Genomic DNA, 20,269 nt, shown 5'->3' with positions numbered 1-20,269 from the left:
ACACGCAGAGATATATTTGGCTAAGATCTCAAAGGTACCTTTACTCCTGTTAAACTGTATGTAGTGTTGACCAACATGAGCCACAACCACTGTTGTATGTCATGTCAGGAGGGCTTAGCCTGAAATCGTGGAGTTTTCTCTCAGGTCAGCAACTTACCTGAAACCCAAAAGGATAAAGGCATCCTAACAGATGCCAACACATCTGCCCACAGTACCTGCAGTGAAGGTTGCAAATTAGGCCTTAGGAGTAAGGTACAGCGGACTGCTACAGCGGTTTGCACAAGGTCTCAACAGTGAATTTAAAGCAGTAAACAGGGCACCATGCTGCTGTCCTGTGTCTGCCTGGATACCTCTGCAATGACTGCTGACTGAGGACAAAATTGCTCTCATATTTTATAGACTTAAACCGTGTTTTCTTTTGCAGGGTAAAGAAGGAGACTTTGTTTATAAAGAAGTGATCAAATCACCCTCTGCCTCCCGTATATCTCTGGGCAAAAAGGTGAAGTCTGTAAAAGAAACTATGAAGAAAAGGATGTCTAAAAAATATAGCAGCTCTCTGTCTGAGCAGGTATGTAAGGTCTGCAATGGAATCCACTTAATAATGTAGAAGTGATAATCAATATTGATTCTCATGTTTCAAGGCATCTCTGAAGAAATTTCTAACAAGACAACGTGGTGTGGCTTATTCCTATATTCTTATAAAATCCCTCACTGTGAAATGGTGTCCTACAGATGCCAAACCATGAAAATGTGTTTTCAGATTTTCATTCAAGTAGCTCATCAGCAGAAGCCTGTGGTTGATGGCATTACACGTCTTGCTCTGTATTTCCATTTCTTTCTTTCTCATCATCATTTATTAAGGGAACCTGTCTGTGACACAGGGTCACAGTAATACATTTAATCTGAAATTTACACCTTAGTTGAAATTCCCAGCATAACTTCACGTACACGGTTTCTCTCTGCTATTACAGATCTTTTCTCCATCATAGCTTGCCCTCTGCAGCAGCCTGTTAAAACAGATGCACAATGCAGTCAGAAAGGGGCATCCCATGGAAGATTTTCCTATCATTCTTTCATTACAGATTTTTATAGCTTGTTCTTAAAGGAAACCTGAAGTACACGAGTTATGAATTAGGCCTTGAATTTCGGTTGGCCATGGAACAATTGCTGTCTTTTTTCCTTTTGAAATACTTCGGGTTCCTTCCTCTGGTGGAGCATCAAAAATTCTCCGGCGTTTGTTGAAAACCAATCTTTCCGCTGGAAAGGTGCTGCTGCGAGCCGGGCGGTCCGCCCGCAGAGCCCAGCGCTCCCGGGCCGAGACCGCCCCCGCCTGGCCCCGTGCCGGCCGCGGATGGCTGTGGATCCTTGCAGCCCCCAGGAGTGGGAAAGGACAGGGGTCGTGCCCCACCAGATCCGCCCGTTGGTGTTAACGCAAAGCCGTAGTGCCTGTAAACGAAGCGGTTCGTAACCTTCAAAATAGCTGCCCCGGAGTGCAGAATCTGGAGACGGCGTAGAGAGGCAGAAACGTGACCAGTTCCTAACAGTGAATTCTGCAATTCTTCGCAACGTTGGAATCCCTTTCCTGTAAAACTATAGCCACACTTGTTCATAACCAGGGGCAGTGCTACAGTCACGGACATTTAATTTAAATTTACAATTAAAATATTTTAAGATCTAACATGATTTGATATTGATAAGAAGATGCTTTGGTGTCTGACTGGCCTTACAGTGCCCCTCTGCAAAGTCTGCCTAAGAAAGGGATGCTTTGAGAAATTGGTTTACAGTGAGTTAGCAATGCTTCTGCTTTCTAGCTCTCTCCAAGATTGACTTGACCTCTGAAGTGATATGCTGGGATGACTTTTTTTTTTCTGATGATTCAGCAGCATGGAAATCATAGAATCATAGAATGGTTTGAGTTGGAAGGGACCTTCAAGATCATCTAGTTCCAACCCCTCTGCCACAGGCATGGACACTTTCCACTACATCAGGTTGCTCAAAGCCTTATCCAGTCTGGCCCTGAACACCTCCAGGGATGGGGAATCCACAACTTCTCTGGGAACCTATTCCAGTGCCTCACCACCCTCAGAGGGAAGAAATTTCTTCCTTATACCTAATCTAAATCTACCCTCTTTCAATTTAGAGCCGTTACTCCTTGTTCTATCCCTACATGCCCTTGTCAAAAGCCCTCTACATCTTTCTTGTAGGCCCCCTTTAGGTACTGCTTTAAGGTCTCCCCAGAGTCTTCTTCAGGCTGAACAGCCCCAACTCTCTCAGCCTGTCTTCATAGGAGAGGTGCTTCAGCCCTCGAATCATCTTTGTGACCCTCCTCTGGACCCGCTCCAACAGCTCTCTGTCCTTCTTATGTTGGGAGCTCCGGAGCTGAATGCACCACTCCAGGTGGGGTCTCACAAGAGCAGTGTAGAGGGGCAGAATCACCTCCCTCGACCTGCTGGCCACGCTTCTTTTGATGCAGCCCAGGATACGGTTGACTTTCTGGGCTGCAAGCGCACGTTGCCGGCTCATGTTGAGCTTCTCATCAACCAGCACCCTGAGTCCTTCTCCTCTGTGCTGCTCTCAATCCATTCTACATCCAGCCTGTACTTGTGCTTCGGATTGCACCAACCTACATGCAGGACCTTGCACTTGGTCTTGTTGAACTTCATGAGATTCTCACAGGCCCACCTCTCCAGCCTGTCAAGATCCCTCCGGATGACATCACACCACACAGCTTGGTGTCATCTGCAAACTTGCTGAGGGTGCACTCTAATCCACCGTCCATGTCACCGCTGTTAAACAGCGTGGGCCCCAGTACCAACCCCTGAGGAACACCACTCATTACTGTCCTCCACTTGAACGTTGAACCGTTGACTACAACTCTTTCAGTTCGACCATCCAGCCAATTCCTTATCCACCGAGTGGTCTATCCGTCAAACCTGTGTCTCTCCAGTTTAGAGACAAGGATGTTGTGCAGGACAGGGTCAAATGCTTTGGACAAGTCCAGATAGATGATGTCAGTTGCTCTTCCCTTATCCACCAATGCTTTCATCTGAAAGTTTTATGACCACACATCTCCATGAAAACTCTTCTTGTATGCAAGCTACGGTTATTTTGTTTTCAAACTTTTTGGCATAGTTGTTTCAGAATATTTGTACCTTTCTGACATCATGACTCGAACTATGTGCCAGTATCTCTCTCTGCATTCTAAAAACCAAGCAAAAGCTGTTCTGGCCGCAAGTATCTGCTGCTTTGCTTTAACTCTGCTTCACAGAGGCTGACAGAACTTCAATTTAGGAAAGACCCTTTTTGATTTCCTGTAATGCTTGACTGAAAGAAAAGAGAAATTGCCTCACCTATTGTGCATACAGCAAAATGTTTCTATGTTTATGCATTTATGTTCGTGAGTATATACACCATGCACAGGCTGCATTTTCTGGTTAATTTATTTTTTCTTCAAGGTAAATGAGCAAAGATATCAGCAATTCAGTGAAAAAAAAAAAAAAAAGTACATTGCTGTGTGTCTCACTTGCAATGTCTGATTTGTTTGTATTCATCTTTGTACAAAATCCTGATTCAGAAAGATGAATTTGGCATTAGCTGTTTTGCAGGTACAGCTGGTAAAGGTATTGTGTGTCATTAAAACCTTTGAATTGGGAGTTTTGTGTAATGTTTCTTTCTACTTATAATGCTAGCTTTTTCAGACTGGACTGTTTGCTCCTGACCTCACTGTCATGCCTAATAATGTGGGGTTTCTGCCACAGCTGAGTACTACTAAATAAGTAGATAAACATAGAAGGTTTCATCCTATCTGATAAAGAGCAAGAAAACAGAATCTCTTTCCTTGGAGATGAATAAACAGCTCCTGTCCGTGCCTATGTTCGTTTACCAAACTGAAACGAGTCAATCCCTTTCAGGAGTCCAGCCCTGGGGTCATGCCAGGTTCTCCGCAGTCACCACCACCAGACACTGACTCCTTGGACAAACCCAAGCTGAAAGCCGGTGGCTCAGTAGAGAGCCTGAGGAGCTCCTTAAGCGGTCAGAGCTCAATGAGTAAGTTCGCTTGTAATTGTGTTGCTCCGTTTCTGTGGCTTCGGAGAGAAGAGATCTCCACAGTAAGCAGAATCAGAGAGAGTCAAAGCTGAAACAGTGGTTAAAAAGTAGAAAGGCTGATGGGTTAGTCATTAAGGGTTTACAAAGAACCGTAAGCTCTTTGGTGCAGAGACAATCTTTTTTTCTTTGTATTTATACAGAGCCCTGAAAAAGTGAAATCCTGCTTTCTGGCTGGGTCTGCTGGGTCCTGCTTATAATATAAGTGATTGGAGTGAGAATTACAGTCCTTGGCCAGTAGGAAACGAGCTCATCTTTATACTAGATTTCTCCTGGACACTCCTGATGGGCTTCCCATCCCCATCCAGAGAGACCTTGAGATTCTTTCATTAACTAGTTACGGGAGTATTATTTAAAACCTCTCTGGTTAAGATTGTCTCTACACAAAACAGAGCTTAAGCGGGACACAGATGGTGTGAACTTCCTTCACTATGAATTACTGACCAATATAAACCAAGAAGATGTTGGGAAAATAACTAAAGGGAAAGCTCCATTTTTTTTAAATAACTGAAAGTGTGTTCTAAAAATCAGCTGCCATTTTTGTTGTTGTTGTAATAGCAATACAAAGTTATGCCATAAAACCAAATTTATGGACACGGGGATTCTGGAACCCTCATGCAGAATTCAGAGCTCGTTTTCCTCACACCGCTGTTTTTTTTGTGGGCAAAACTTCCCAGAAAGATGACATCTCCTGTATGTACCACGGATGAGACACTAGTTAAACAGTGCTTCAGTTAAATATTGAGAAGCTGAATTTGGGAAAATAGAAGTCCTAAGTAGATTGACTAACTCTCCCATCACATGTGTATATAAGAAATAGTAGCATTTAAAGACTTTTAACTTTGATTAGCATGTTTTGTAGAAAGAAGACTCATTTTCTGTCTTGCTTCTGTTTCTGAACCTTCTTCACAAAGAGTTTCTTTTTTGTGGACTTATACTATGTCTCTCACACAGGTGGTCAGACAGTAAGCACAACAGATTCCTCAACCAGCAACAGGGAGAGTGTGAAATCAGAAGATGGTGATGATGAAGAGCCTCCTTACAGAGGACCTTTTTGTGGAAGAGCCAGGGTTCACACTGATTTTACACCAAGTCCTTATGATACAGACTCTCTGAAGCTCAAGGTACCAGCTATATCTGTTTTTAAAGGGTCAAACATTTATTTTGGCAAAATTCTTAACTAAGAGCTCTTTGGAAGAACGATAAAGTCATTAAAAGACTAAGAATTTTATATGTGTTTTCTGAAGCCCTTTAACCTGTTATTCTGATACATTTAAGATTTCATTGAATTACAGCTAAATGTTATAGAACATAAGTATTAGTATTTCTCCACGTCCAGGGAAAGAAAGACACTTGCGTCTTTAGTTTCTGGAAAAATAAAAATGTGCCACAAATTCCTTTCCATTTTCCAAGTGTTTTGTTTGAAAGATTGGAAAAATACTGTCTGCCACAATGAATTAATCCATCAATGGAAAAATTTTCAAAATCCTTGGAAGAAACGTGGATGTGCCTGCACACAGCATCTCTTAAAGGCATTTCAGTTAATGTAACTTGTTTTGAGTTAATATTGAATTACTTTGCTGACTGTGAGTTGTCACCTCCCTTTGATTTTTTTCTGGATATCAAGTTTTACTATTTTTAGTTGTGCTGTATTCGATTCAAACTGTCCGACTCCTTACATTCATTACTTAAAATTCCAAGGGCAGCTAATTCTTATTAAAGCAGATGCATGTAAGGTAATCTCTTTAAGGATTCAAAAACAGTTATGCATCCATTTCTTTGTTGTGGTCAGGAGCACTATTGCTTAGGTGCACTTAGGAAAAGCAATAGTGTTGCGTGGTTCCTTCTGAGCATGTTCTTATTTGTACCAGTTTCAGATAGTTGCACAGCTTAGAAACATTTGTACAAAACAGCAGTGATGTACTACTGGGGTATAAACAAGTTTGTGAATCTGGACAGTTGGGGTCCATTCAGGGTTCTTGTGTTGATGTGGTCTGTGGACTTAGGGATGTCACTTAATTCCCTTTTCTTCCATTTGTAAAACAAGTGTAATCAGACGTTTTTGCAAGAGCTGTGGTTAACCTTTTGAAAACTAAAGAGTGTTGTCCATTCTGTGTACATGAAAATCTAAGAGAAAGGGAATGTGTTTGCCTGAATATCCATCAGAAAGCATGCCTAAATGGCTTTCTTGCTTCTTTGGCCTGCAGAAAGGTGACATCATTGATATAATCAGCAAACCCCCCATGGGCACTTGGATGGGCCTGTTGAACAACAAAGTTGGCACTTTCAAATTTATCTATGTGGATGTGTTAAATGAAGAGGAAGAGAAGCCAAAGCGTCCCACCAGGAGACGCCGGAAAAGCAGACCACCCCAGCCCAAGTCAGTTGAGGATCTCTTGGATCGCATCAACTTAAAGGTCTGAATTCTCTCTTTCTGTTGACCTTTCAGTTTTGCTGGTGGGAAAGGGGCCCTACCTTTGGAGTTGTTGGTTTTGAAAGCTGCGCACCAGATTCATAATCCTAAGGATCGTGACACCACTTATCAGAATCGGTTCTTAGCTGTAGAGTGAAAATAGCTGAGGCCAGGCAGAACGGCCTGTCAGGCTCGATGCAGTACTGCAGGCAGCAAGTTGTATGCTCTCAGAGACCGTAAATCGTTGTGTAGTATGGCTACTATGGAACGTGTTTCAAAAGCAGGCAAAAAGTGTAAAATAACAATAGTTGCCCTGTCTTTAAAGAGGATTTTTTTTCCCATGTTTCTGTTCAGAAGAGCAAGGGATAAACTGGTGGGGCTATTGTTCGCTCTTTGTACTTCTCCCTTCATACGGAGCTGTGCCATATTGTTCATCCAGGTAGCATGCTACCCAGGCCATTTAATACAGTGCATTCCAAATACAAAAAAATGTGCAGCATTCTAGTTCTGGCACAGCTACCTTCCTGAACTCCAAGCAATGTTTATACCAGCTATCATCCTATAATTTTGCTGTTATACAGTGGTTTGCATTTGCTAAACTACTGCTTTTTTTTTTTGCTAGTTATGAAAATCTCTTTTAGTATCTTTATTGGCAAAACAAGTTGTATAAATATATTGCCTTACAGCTGTCAATTTTTTTTTTTCCCTTTCATGCAGGAGCACATGCCCACTTTTCTGTTCAATGGTTACGAAGATCTGGATACCTTTAAGCTTTTAGAAGAAGAAGATTTGGATGAACTGAACATCCGAGATCCTGAGCACAGAGCTGTTCTCCTCACAGCAGTGGAACTTCTACAGGAATATGATAGTACGTGGGATGTTTGAGGTTTTAAGTTTTACTAGAGCTCTGCCAAGAACCTTGTGAACCCCTTAAAGCAGAAAACTGGTTCCAGGATTTTGACCTTTTTTTTTTTTTTCCCTGATCTATTTATTTCCAGGGTAATCCTGTGTAACAACATGTTGATTTTTGAAGAGTGACTTAAGACTTGCATTTGTTCTGCCAGAATTCTTTTGTTCGTGTAAGCCCTGCTACCCAACTTATTCAAGTGACCTCAAGTGTACAAAACATAACCTTTAGAATACCGATGTTCAGGAATAAATCCTGAGATAACCCACTCAAAATAAAAAGCTGAGGCATGGAGAATAGGAAAGAAGAAACTTCTAGACTAGAGAGAAAAGATTGAGGTTATCAAGGGTGAGAAAAAGATCAAGCCCAGATGGCTGTGGAGAAGGGTAATGTGATTTAAACTTTCTCTTATTTCATCTGCACATGCATATGATTCTTGGACTGAGAATTGCAGGGTTGTACAGGTAGCTTCGGGTTGTACACATGACAACACAGTAGTGATTTTCAAAGGGAGGAAATATGTCAGTGAAGAGCAAAGAGTGAAAGACAGTGAACCCAACTATTTAAGGTCCAGCAGTGCAATTCTGCCTGTTGTACAAGTGGTCTCAGGCAAGTTGCAGAGGTGAGGGAAAGCAGAGTAAGCCATGGCAGTTAAATTCAGTAGTGTTTTTGCCACACTGGAGGAAGCCACACTGAGGAATCCCACGCCTTAGTCATGATAGAGTCGAGTAATTTGAAAAGCAAGTGTAACTTGAAACAGGAATTTATACGTGCTTGATACCTAGTTGCAGTAACCTAAGACACTACCGTATTTCCCCTTCGTTCCTAAGTGTCAGCAGAAGTTTAGTATCCCACTTAGCCGAATCAGTGGAATGGATTGTGAGGGCTTTCTTAGCTGCTTCTATGCAAAATGGTATGTTTTAGCTTAAACTGCCTTAGCAGCACTTTAAACAGCTGCTTATTAAGTGGCCAGTGCTTAATTCTGTCATAGAGAGATGTGTGGTTAGTATCTCTGGACAGTGCTGTGTGGCCTGAGCTTTCACTGACATATAGCTTTCTTGTTAATTTCATTTCCCAAAGAGGCATCCATGCTTTCTCCACCCACCTCTGCCTCCAATAAAACTGCAGTTGCAGAATTAGATTCTTTTCACTTACATTAGAGTAGCTTTTCATCATCTAATATGAGCTTCTCTTCATTATTTGCAGACCTATTTAGAATACTCACTTCCCTGAAGTAATACTTTTTCTTTTAAGGCCTTTCAATTTTGGTTTGAAAACTTGAAGAACTATGGGATGTGGTGGTTGGAAAGTACGAATTCCAGCTCCAAGTCAGTGTGATGAGGAGAAAGAGAAGTGGGGACTAGGCAGCTGGAACCTGGGAGGGGCAACAGCACTTAGTTCCACCCTGTAATTACCTTTCATGTACTGAGAATAGGAATTGGAATATCCATTTCTGACATTTTATTGCAGGGGAAAAAAAACACAGCATAAACTGTTATCTTTGCATCATGAAGTTGGTTGTCTGTATCTTCAGCTTCAGATTTAGTTTCTTTACAAACTACAATTTCTGAGTAAATTCCTGGAATCTGGCCTATGCAGCCTGGATGGACCACACTTGAGGGTTGGCTCTTTGCACATACCAAGGAAGGAAGGAAGGAATTTTTACCACTAGTCTCTCCGTTGTCACTTCCTCCTTCATTAGAAGACAGTATCTGACTTTGCCAGACCCACTCCTGATGCTTCTTCTTGGTCCCTTCTGGAAAGCAGGTCAGGGTTAGGATTTTATTCTTTTTCACTTGATTTAGTTCTTTTCAGTGCTTTTTGCTTTTGTTTTGGTTGTTGGTTTTTTTTAAGTCTTAAAAAGAGCTTTGACACCATCATTTTAAATACATTTCCGTGGTTGTAAGTTGTAGGACTTGGCCCCAAGGCAGCTGAGGCACACACGTGGTCCATTCTGCTTTCATTATGTACCACGTTGCTCCCTCACAGGCATGCTGAGGCTGTTGCTTAATCCTTTACCAAACAGAATGTTTCCAACATTTGTGATGGCTGTTCCTAATCCTCACTCTTTTCTAAAACAGCAATCTGATACAATTAACATTATAGGGAAGATAATAGAATCACAGAGTCGTTTAGGTTGGAAAAGACCTTTAAATCATCAGGTCCAACCATTAACCTAACACTGCCAAGTCCACCACTAAACCATGTCCCTAAGCACTGCATCTACACGTGTTTTAAATACCTCCAGGAATGGTGACTCAGCCACTTCCCTGGGCAACCTGTTCCAATGCTTGAACAAATTTGGTGAACAAATTTCTCCTAATATCCAATCTAAACCTCCCTTCACACAACTTGAGGCCATTTCCTCTTGTCCTATCACTTGTTACTTGAGACAAGAGACCAACACCCACCTCACTACAACCTCCTTTCAGGCAGCTGTAGAGAGCGGTAAGGTCTCCCCTCAGCCACCTTTTCTCCAGGCTAAACAACCCCAGTTTCCTCAGCTGCTCCTCATAAGATTTGTACTCTAGACCCTTCACCAGCTTCATTGCCCTGCTTTGGACACACAGATAATGGTGTTGAAAATGGCACGTTGAGAAGTTCAGCAGGATTTTCTGTTTGCCTGTTTTTCACTGTATTCTCGCATCCTCTAGGTAACAGCGACCAGTCAGGATCTCAGGAGAAACTTCTCATTGAAGGCCAAGGCCTAACCGGATGCTCTCCTCGGGATTCTGGCTGCTACGAAAGCAGTGAAAACCTGGAGAATGGTAATGGTGACAGCAATGAGCCTTATAATCTCTGCAGCCATTTTTCAGTAGATAACTTCATATGGTTCCTGCTCCTGTTCCTAGCTTGACTTTCTCCCTTGCTCTGACTACCTCTTTCCCTCTTGGCTTGAGCCACTTGTTATCATTGCTTCTGTTTCTAATTTATTTATTTGCATTGGCAGGAAACAGATCACATTTCACGAATCATCTTTCTTTTGTGATCCTAAGGCAACAGACACTCTCACTGCCATTCCCTGCCTTCGCCACTCCCTGTGGTGTTACCATGCAGCTGTGCCTCATGAGGCTTGCACTATTTACACTCCAACAGCCCATGTCTGAGGGACCGCTGGCAACAGAGAAGTCACTGAATTCCACTGAGATTAGGAGGATTTCTACAAAAACTTTTTAGAAAAAATGTTCTCTGTTTTAGGCCATATTTTTGTGTTTGCTTAGATTGCATGTTGCATTCTCCTTTGATCAGAAGCCAACTGCAGAGATTTAGGACTTTTTAGTGTATGAACACTAGCAAGTTAAATTAATTGACAAGTTGACAAGGAAATAAACTATGAAAAAAAAAATGCTTATGATACGAATTCCTAGTACCTTATCTTGCATCAGTGAAAGGTCATGCACTGAAAAATTTTCAAGACAGATGATAATAGAGATTACTCTCTCTGTTCTGAAGAAATCAAGTTGTCGTGCTGACTGAGCATGCTTTACTTGAGGGATGGTGTAAACTTGTCATTAGGGATGAAATATTAAAATAGATGAAAATTTTGAATTTGGCATTATCACTTCAAGCATTTAAGCCATGGCTTGGCCTCAGACTGCCTGGTTTCATTGCTAACATCCAGCATAAACAGGAAACCAAGAACAGAATAGATAGGGATACTGTACACCCCTTGTAGCGGCCAATTTTCCAACTTAAAATATGAGCCAAAGATCCTTCTCTTAATGTATGCATTTTCAGTCAGTCTGCCACTCAGAAACAACCATTTATTGAAGAAAATTGAAATTTGCTTTCAAGCTGAATGCCTGAAATCAGCAATATACTAAATTCCTGAAAGCAGAGATTTTTTTTTTTTCCTTGACTATGAATCCCCATACAGCAGGCATGCTGGAATATAATCATAGCTAAATATATGGCATATGTGACAATTTTCTTTCCTTTTTATCTGTAAGTGCCATCATAATGATAGCTGTAGCACTGAAGTTGAATTGCTGCTTGTACATTTTCCTTATTTTAACAATATAATAAAGTCTTTAGAAAGCAATTGTCATTGCCTGTCTGCTTAGATATTTACTACTACATTTAAGCTAATATTTCTGTCTGAGTTTTGCAGAATGTGTAATACCACTGAAGATTTTTATATTGCTTTTCATGTATGGCTTGCTGCATATCTGCATAATTTTTGCTCACGAATGCATTTAGTGCTTGTTTTGACAACCATTATGAAAAGAACATTTGGTATGGGATTCATTTTGAGATTTTGTCAAGGCTGGTTAATCTGAAATGTGCTCCACCTTCTTTGCAAAGTTCATGGACCATAGTTGTTTATATGCATATTGTTTTCAAAATTTGTTGGATTCTCATCTGTTAAAATAAGGATAATCTTTTGTCTAGTATAAACATCATAACGTGCAGATCAGCAATAATAAACTGCACTCTATCATAAAGGGAAAATGCTTTCTGAGAAGAAATTGGTCATCATATTTTCTAGGGAACAATTTTACATAATATTTTGATGACTAGTATAGTGTCCTGATTTGGGCTGATATTGGACCTTTTGGCATCAGTCTAAGATTTCAGAGCTGCTCTTACATTTTGGCTAGAAAATGGTTTGCCATGTACAATGGCAGTGGTACAGATGTATCTTTCATAGGTACTTCTCAGGGTCCCACTGCAGAAATACTTGGGTATTCTCATTAGGTATCCAGAATGTACTCCCAGCAGCATTGTGATTTTATTCCAATTTACAGAGAGCAAGGGATGTTCAGTTTGTGACCTATTCCATGTTAGAACGGAAGAACGTAAGAGCAGAAAGCACCGTGATCACTAGTCCATATAGTCCCATCCTCTGTTTGAAACCAGGCAGAGAGAGGAAGCTCTCCTTTAGACTTCTGACGATGGTGCGGTTGTTGAGCTTGTTTTGCATGCAAGCGTTGTCTATCTGAGACACATTTGGAAACCATATTGGAAAGTCACAAGACTGCCCAAAAGCAGATAGCTAGAGAACAGTATAGGAACAGAGCAAGCGCATTTGATGCTTCCCAGGGTACTCTTGGGGAGTGAGTCATTTAAGGACTTAAGGACTCCAAAATCTGGGTACTGTTACCTGGCAGTCATCCATTTTCCTGAAACAGTTTCTGTTTATGAACATCCCTGGTCTTCCATAGAACCTTAACAGTGTCTAATATAGACCTCTGTCATACTCCTTCCCAAGTCATCTGTTTTCTAGGCCTCTGAGAAGGCATATTAAGTATTCCTTATAGGTCATTCATGTCCCTGATCATGCCTGGCTTCTTTGAACCTTTTCTCGTTGTGCTGCATAGCATTTTTAAGAGGAGAGAGGATGTGAAGAGATCAGAATTGCACATGCACTGCGCAGAGCTGAAGAAGCAGACAAACCATGGCTTTGTCAGGTGGGATAAGGGTGTTCTGTAATTTGTTCAGAAACTGAAACCCAGATTTCCACAGTGCCAGGTAGGCATCCTAAGCACTTAAGCGTTCAGTGATAATTAGTCAGAAAAGGAAGCAACAGAACAGGTGGCCACATTGCCTAATGTAATGTGCATTTCTGCTAGTTTGTAATCAGTAGAAAAGTAATGAGGCTAGGATTGTCTTTCGTGTCATCATCTTTGGTGTGTCAATGGTGTTTGAAATGCACACAAAATACAGCCATAGAAAGTAATGCCAAAATGAAGTTAATAAAATCTGGGATCTGGACAGGCCACCGAATGTGTTCTGTGTCTGGTTTTGAGTACTTAAATTTCTGAGGACGATCTTCCATACAGAAAAAAGTTCTAAGAGAAACACTGAAAATTTTTTGCTGTAGCTCTGGTACATCTGGAAATATTCCGCAAGATAATCTCCTTTCTTCTGAGGCAGATGATGACAGGGATTTGAAAAGTTCCTTCTCACTATTCTAATAACAAGAAGTATCATGAGAGGTGGACGGTGTTTGTCTAACAAAAACTGCACCATAGCATTAAACAAAAGAGTGGAAGTATGCCTGTAGCATGAACTGAACCTGGGAACAATATAAACTTTCCATTCATTTTGTGTAAGGACCACTTTTGTTATCTTAGTTTTCACCCAGACACTTGTGTCCTCCTGCACACATTTAAATCAGAGCTGCTACTGTGGTTGACAGCACTATGAAAGGCATTAGGCTGCTTAACTGTACCAGGGAATCACAAGGATGAATTATTATCAAAAATGCTGACATTAAAAAGGTGTCTTAACTCTTACTAGCCATACACTTTAACCATTGTAAGTTTTTTCTTTTTTTTTTTTTCTGAGATAGGCAATGTTACGTTTGTGGACATTGTTTATGTAGTTCTCCACGTTATGAAAACAACTTAAAAACATACTTAAAAGTCTGACTTCAGGAAATACTACTTTCATTTCTTAATGTCTCAGAAGCATAATGAGGTTACACCTGGCAGTCGGGAGGAGGGAAGGAATAGCTAGAAATCACAGCTGCCCTCCTGGTACTGCTCTCGACTTAAATCTATGTAAGAGAAATTACATTCTGGACCCCTGTCCTTTGTACAAAACAGTAGCATTGAACCCAGCACTTTTTTTAAACCATTTTGAAGCATAGAGCTTAAAGATTGCATGTTTGGTTATATACTTTGTAGACAAAATGTTTTGAACTTTCTTCCATTCTCTCCACATTTGTATTTTTATGGAAAACAGGGCTGCGACAAACTAAAAATTTGATTTTACTTTCCCAAAATTTTTCTTTTCTCGTTTTTCTTGGTTTTTTCATCTTCCTTTTTCTATTCCGTATTCTTCTTTTTCCATTCCCAAGCTACTGTCTTTACAGAGACATATCTAATTTCTAAAGAAATGAGATGTTGTTTACTAGATAGCTTTATGGCCTCAGTAAGAGCTTATGTTGCACAGCAGTAGCATTTCTCACAACTTTTCTTTCAGTCTTGAGGTTCCTGAGTGTGCTTTCCTAAAATCAGTATAACCCCTGATCAATATTTTAGATTGAAAAGAAGGTACATGGATTTTGTTATGTAAGCTGTGACAGCAAGCCCCAGACAATATGGTGAATTACTACACAAGTCAGACATGTACTAGCAAATATGAATAATTAAAGAGAGAACTCTCCTTTCCATACTCATTACATATTGACATTAGTGCCTGAAGGCACTAAAAAATGAATGTAACGCTTCTTACACGTGTCTTTTTAATGTGGTTGTAAGTTATTTTCAGAAGGTGGTGGCCTAGCTCTGTGGAAAGGTGCAGGCAGAGAAGTCTTTCCACTACTTCTCTGAGCTACCTGAACTCAAGGTAGTAGCAAGGGAGCTAACTTAATGTGTGATGTGTCTTTATTAGCATTCTGGAGAAATGGTAGTATTTAGCTTGAGTTGAATTATGAGCCGTACAGCTTCTGAGAAAGGAGTTCATGTATGCCCGCATTCATCTTTGTAGGCACACCTTGATTTTGAGTAGAATAACCTTGTTGGCATACCAGTTAAAGCAACCAGCTTTTTTTGAGGGGAATGTTTTCCTTATTTCTCTATAAATGTAACCTCCGTTTTCTTTGCTGGCTTTCTGGATACTTTGTTCTTTAAATTCCATGAGGAAAGAGGCAAGAGAAAGAGAAAGCAAGATATTTCTCTTTTAGGTTGAACAGGTTCTTTCATTCATGTTCAAAGTGAGCAGTGTATGTTATTCAAAGGCAAGCATTGAGCTTCTTTCAGGATAAAGCTTTGAAAGCAAGCTGCATGAGAAGAAAGCATCTGTTGCTTGAAAGTACACCAGGTTACTTTAGTTCCAATGAAGTTAGCAAAACTTCTCAGATCTCTAAAAGTAACTGATCCTTTAATTGGCAGCTATTGATTGCCTATTAATACAGACTTCTGATACCATTTAGGTAAATCTGGGGGGGGTGGTTTTGTTTGATTTTTTTTTCCTCATTGAAAAGCTTTATCTATCCTGATTTTAGAAAGCTTACGATACATGAGGGAAGATATCCCTGTCACCCTGTAAACATAACTGTTCAGGATGTGCTGCCATTCTGAGAGGTCATCTGCTTTGAGACAGTTTACTTCTGTCTTGTTAAAAAGAAAATTAAAAAAATCTGTGCAGTATTTGAGAAATACATTTCATCAATGAATACTCTAATGAGCTCAGTCCCTTTGATCAGAATTTTTCTGTAAAGCAGATTTGATGGACTTTACTGTTTAAAATCAATGGCACGTATCTCAAAAAATACAAACAAAAGCTTCCAAAGAACATGTGAGTCATATTGATTCATGTCATCTTGTCTTAAGTGGTTATAATAAACTAGCACGTCTCTAAGAACTTCCAAAACACTGTGACATGCGAATAAACGTTAAGATTAGTTGCATTTGGAACTCCTTTTTGAAACACTTCTCCATCTCATAGAATAAGACCTTTTTTCCATAAAACTCTGCTGTCCTTAAAAGTAGCTTTATAAAGGGACTGGTGCAAGACCAGTTTTCCAATGCTTTTTTGCACTTTGGTTTGCCATTGCAAATAGTTTACTGCTCGGTTAAAAGATGAAATAATACTATTGGCACACTTTATAAATGAAACAAACAAACAGGATCTTTTTTTTTAAAAAAAAAAAAAAAATCCTTCCTGAGCAATCTAGTACACTTCATTAGGAGGTGAACATAATTATCGATATCCTAAACAAATTAGAAAAGTAGAAAAAAATGTTAGATCTTTTGAGTTATTTCTGTGCAGGGTCAAACCAATTCGTATAATGGGTATAGGGTATCAGTTCTAACTGTAGGATATTTCTACATTGAAAAAGGTTTACATGAGCTAGACCTTAAATCTCTGCCAATCAGGAAGTAGGAATTATATTAAATAATTTAAATGTCTTTTCCTTACATGGTCACATTTACCAGTTCTTCATTAATAACGCTGAAGCTCACAAATTCACATGCTTAAAATGACCCTGTCTTCTTGTACATTTAGAGTTAACAAAAAAAAGTAAATAATTTTGTTTCAAAGGCATTTAGAAGTGATCCGTTATTTACAAGGCAGATTTATTTTTTATTTTTTTAATGGTGGATTGTGATTTATTTGCTTCTAGGTAAAACTCGAAGGACCTGTCTTCTGCCCTCAAAATCAGGAAGTGAGCACAGCTTTAAGGACTTCAGCAGAAACCAGCTATCAAATTATCCTACGCTTCCACTGACCAAATCAATAGAAATTCTACAGCAAGGAGAAAAAGACAGCCAGTTGAGTTGTGCACATCGTGCTCTGAAGAGCTCTGTCAAACCTCCAGCTGTTACGGGCCTGAAGAAGAACCGTAGAAGTTTACCAGTTGCCGTCTGTCGGAGCTATGAAGCTCTGGATGGCCCCCAGGGTGTGGATACGTGGCCAAGATCTCACTCGCTGGATGATCTCCAGGGAGAATCCAGTACTAACCTACAGGACACTAGCAAGGACGTAGATTCTTTTCCTCAGGATTCACGGGATATAGCAAAAAAGGCAACTGGCTCTGCCCTGCCGCCTCAGCCTCATGGAGGCAGCTGTATGGCAGACGACTTGATGGCTAAGCAGGGTAAAGGAACTGCTGGTTCTCAGAAGGGAAGAGCTAAGGAATTGGACTGCTCTGTAATGGAGACTGCAGGTGGAAAGCCTGCTCCGTTCCCCTTGAAAAACTGTGAAGCTCAACCTGCCTTAGCGACACATCTTGCAACAAGGACACCTCTGGAAGTACATAGTAAAGGCTTTCATGACCTTGCACGGGCTGATTATGCTCCAGTCCTCAAGGGGGGTCTAGAAGCTGAGCAAAAAGGCACAAATGAGGCAAGAATGCAACCAAAAAATCCTTCTCAGCCGCCACCTGTCCCTGCCAAAAAATGCCGAGAACGCCTTTCTAATGGATTATATCATCCTCCCATGACTGCAAGTGGGAACCACTCGAGTTTAGAGGCACCATGTTTGCCAGTAAAAAAGACCAGCTCATCCACTCCCGTTGATTGTCACGGAGTACCTGTTCATAGGACATCTTCTGAACAGGAGCCCAGTACCCCTCCTAGCCCACTGCCACCCTGGCTGTCAGAGCTCCCAGAGACTGCTAGTGTTCAGCAGCATGTTATAAAGCTTGGTCCTGCTTCAGCGAGGAAAGTCTCTTGTAGCAGGGGAATGGATCTGGAAATGGTAATAGAAAGCAAGTTGCAGTCTGAAGACATTGATCTTACTGAAGAACCATACTCTGACAAGGTAAGTAGAGGACATTGCTTCAACGTTTTTATTATATTGGCATTCCAAGGGATAATCTTTTATTTATTTTATCTGTTGTATTTTTGTGAGTAACCATTAGGGACATTAGACATTCTATAACTAAGTTTGTATTTACTATCAGGCCTTACGCCTAAAGTAACTCTTGTGTTGTGGGAGGGACTAAGAAATCCTAGACTTACACTGAACCTTCATCTTTTCAGGCCACTAGTACATTGGTGGCACTGGGCATAGAAATGTCTCTTTCAGTGCTAGCATGGGGAAGCAGAGCTGAAAAAGGAAGTCGTGATTAGATCTTATGCTTCCAAGAAAATCTGAATTGATAGCATAGTGATTAGGACGTCTTTTGGAGAAGGAAGGAGTCCTAAGTTCCAGTCTTTCCTTTAGGACCTTCTTTTTCAGTTTTCATGGAATCTCGAGGAAAGCTCCTTCTTGCTCCCATCCTGCACTTCTCTTTACATTTGCATTGATTGGTCTGTATCGATAAACTTCTTTCATCTGTTCTCTTTCCTTTGTGTCTGGCTGGGAACATTCAGCACGGTCGCTGTGGCATTCCTGAGACTTTGGTACAGAGGTACTCCGAAGACTTAGACCAGCCTGAAAAGGATGTTGCCACAAACATGGACCAAATTCGGGTAAAGCAGCTGAGGAAGCAGCATCGCATGGCAGTGAGTATTTCCAAAAAACAAATTTTCTCATTTATAATCAGACTTCTGAAAAGGACTGACTACTGGTAAAGGGAGATAACTGTGAAGTCCTGGTACAAAAGTGTTCTATGTGTTCAACCAACAGGTTCAATGCAGGTGGGGGTACTAGAGGGGCAGGTGGTACCTCCCCTGTCCCAAAGGAGGACAGTTAGTAGTTGGAAGGAGAGCGGATAGCCCTCTCTCTTGACTGAAAAATAGTCATGAAAGTCTATGCAGACTGCAGGCATTAGTAACAGAGACTTGCTCACTAAGGGTGGCATGTATTAAACACTTCTGTATTGAAATCTAAAAGGTTTTACACTCCTTTTTCATTTCTTAAACTGTACTATTGTCCATTCCTCCTTAGCAGAAGCAGGATGAAGAAACTATCAAAAGCTTTCATGGCTTTTTATAGGAGAACTTGGTCTGTCTGTGGAGGTAATAGGCAAAATTGGTATTCATAGAATCGTAGAATGGTTTGAGTTGGAAAGGACCTTAACGATCATCTAGTTCCAACCCCTCTGCCACAGGCAGGGACATCTTCCTTTAGACCAGGTTGCTCAAAGGCCCATCCAGCCTGGCCTTGAACAGTTCCAGGGATGCGGCATCCACATCTTCTCTGGGCAACCTGTTCCAGTGCCTCACCACCCTCAGAGTGAAGAATTTCTTCCTTAGATCTCATCTAAGTCTACCCTCTCTAAGTTTAAAGCCATTACCCCTTGTCCTGTCATTCCATGCCCTTGTCAAAAGCTTCTCTCTAGCTTTCTTGAAGGCCCCTTTTAAGTACTGGGAGGCTGTTTTAAGGTCTCCCTGGAGCCTTCTCTTCTCCAGGCTGAACAACTCTGACTCTTTTCAGCCTGTCTTCATCGGAGAAGTGCTCCAGCCCTCGGATCATCTTTGTGGCCGTCCTCTGGACCCACTCCTACTGACAAATGGATCACCCTGGAAAGTCTTGTCACTGGGTATTTTTTAGTGATCTCAAACTAATTCAGAATGGCACATGACGGTCATCCAAACAGCTGGATACTGCCACTGCATCTGCATTGCCAAAATCGTTGCTGTTGCTCCTGTGCCAAGTGATCTTAGCCTTTCAACCCACGCCACTCTCATACTGACAAATGTGGCATGAGACAAGTTGAAACACCTGCTATGAAATTCTGCCAATTTGGAAGAAAAAACAAAAGATGACTTGCTGTAAAACAAGCAGTTATGTTTAACGTTGAGGCTTCTTTTCTTTTCTTTTTTTTTCTTTACTGTCCAGATTCCAAGTGGAGGGCTCACTGAAATTTGCCGAAAACCTGTATCCCCAGGACTTATCACCTCTGTATCTGACTGGCTGATTTCTATTGGTCTACCTATGTATTCCAGCCTGCTCACAGAAGCAGGATTCAACACACTGAGCAAAGTGCCTTCTCTGTCACAAACTCGCCTTCAAGAAGCTGGCATCACAGAGGAAAGGCACATAAGCAAGCTCCTGGCAGCGGCAAGACTCTTCAAACCTCTTGATCCAGAGGCAATTTAACATGCTCCATTGTGTGGCATTGCCTGGTCAAGAATCCACTGCTTCTTCCTGCACCAATATTGCTCTAATTACTTCACATAGCTAAAGGGATCAAGGAAGTGGCTCCCAAAGACAGGCAGATATCTTCTTCAAAGGATATGAAATGTTTCTATTGTTGTCTTTGGCAACTGAAGGAGAAGAGAAGCAACCACCAGGTAACATAGATGTGGTACTTCCCTCCCCCCTCGCTCCCCTGTAAAGTACTCTTATTTCATAAAGTGCACAGGGTTGGCCTGAGAATCAGACAGCTTCACAGAATTAAGGGACCCTTGCACGTTTTCCTCAAGTTTGTGAAAGTAATACTAGTAATAGGCCCTGTTTCTACAGTGAGCTCCTTGGGTTGGGAGTCTTCTATACATCTAGGT

At 41.1% G+C, this 20,269-nt stretch overlaps 1 protein-coding gene across 2 annotated transcripts in view; it reads left to right on the top strand.

Moving 5' to 3' along the window:
- The window catches only part of LOC104374562 (SAM and SH3 domain-containing protein 1), a 579,771-nt gene extending 559,906 nt beyond the window's left edge, over window positions 1-19,865 (top strand). For both annotated transcript variants that reach the window (XM_086626611.1, XM_086626602.1), the window contains exons 12-20: window positions 425-568; window positions 3,912-4,047; window positions 5,059-5,228; window positions 6,312-6,521; window positions 7,235-7,385; window positions 10,079-10,192; window positions 16,501-17,639; window positions 18,194-18,325; window positions 19,605-19,865. In XM_086626611.1, the coding sequence (XP_086482737.1) occupies window positions 425-568; window positions 3,912-4,047; window positions 5,059-5,228; window positions 6,312-6,521; window positions 7,235-7,385; window positions 10,079-10,192; window positions 16,501-17,639; window positions 18,194-18,325; window positions 19,605-19,865 (2,457 nt within the window). The remainder of the gene's footprint in view (window positions 1-424; window positions 569-3,911; window positions 4,048-5,058; window positions 5,229-6,311; window positions 6,522-7,234; window positions 7,386-10,078; window positions 10,193-16,500; window positions 17,640-18,193; window positions 18,326-19,604) is intronic.
- Window positions 19,866-20,269: the final 404 nt, after the last annotated feature.

This window comes from Tauraco erythrolophus, chromosome 2, assembly GCF_009769465.1.
Source record: "Tauraco erythrolophus isolate bTauEry1 chromosome 2, bTauEry1.pri, whole genome shotgun sequence".
NCBI classification, from domain to species: domain Eukaryota; kingdom Metazoa; phylum Chordata; class Aves; order Musophagiformes; family Musophagidae; genus Tauraco; species Tauraco erythrolophus.
The sequence above is the reverse complement of the archived record's forward strand: the minus strand, read 5'-3'. Positions and strand labels throughout refer to the sequence as shown.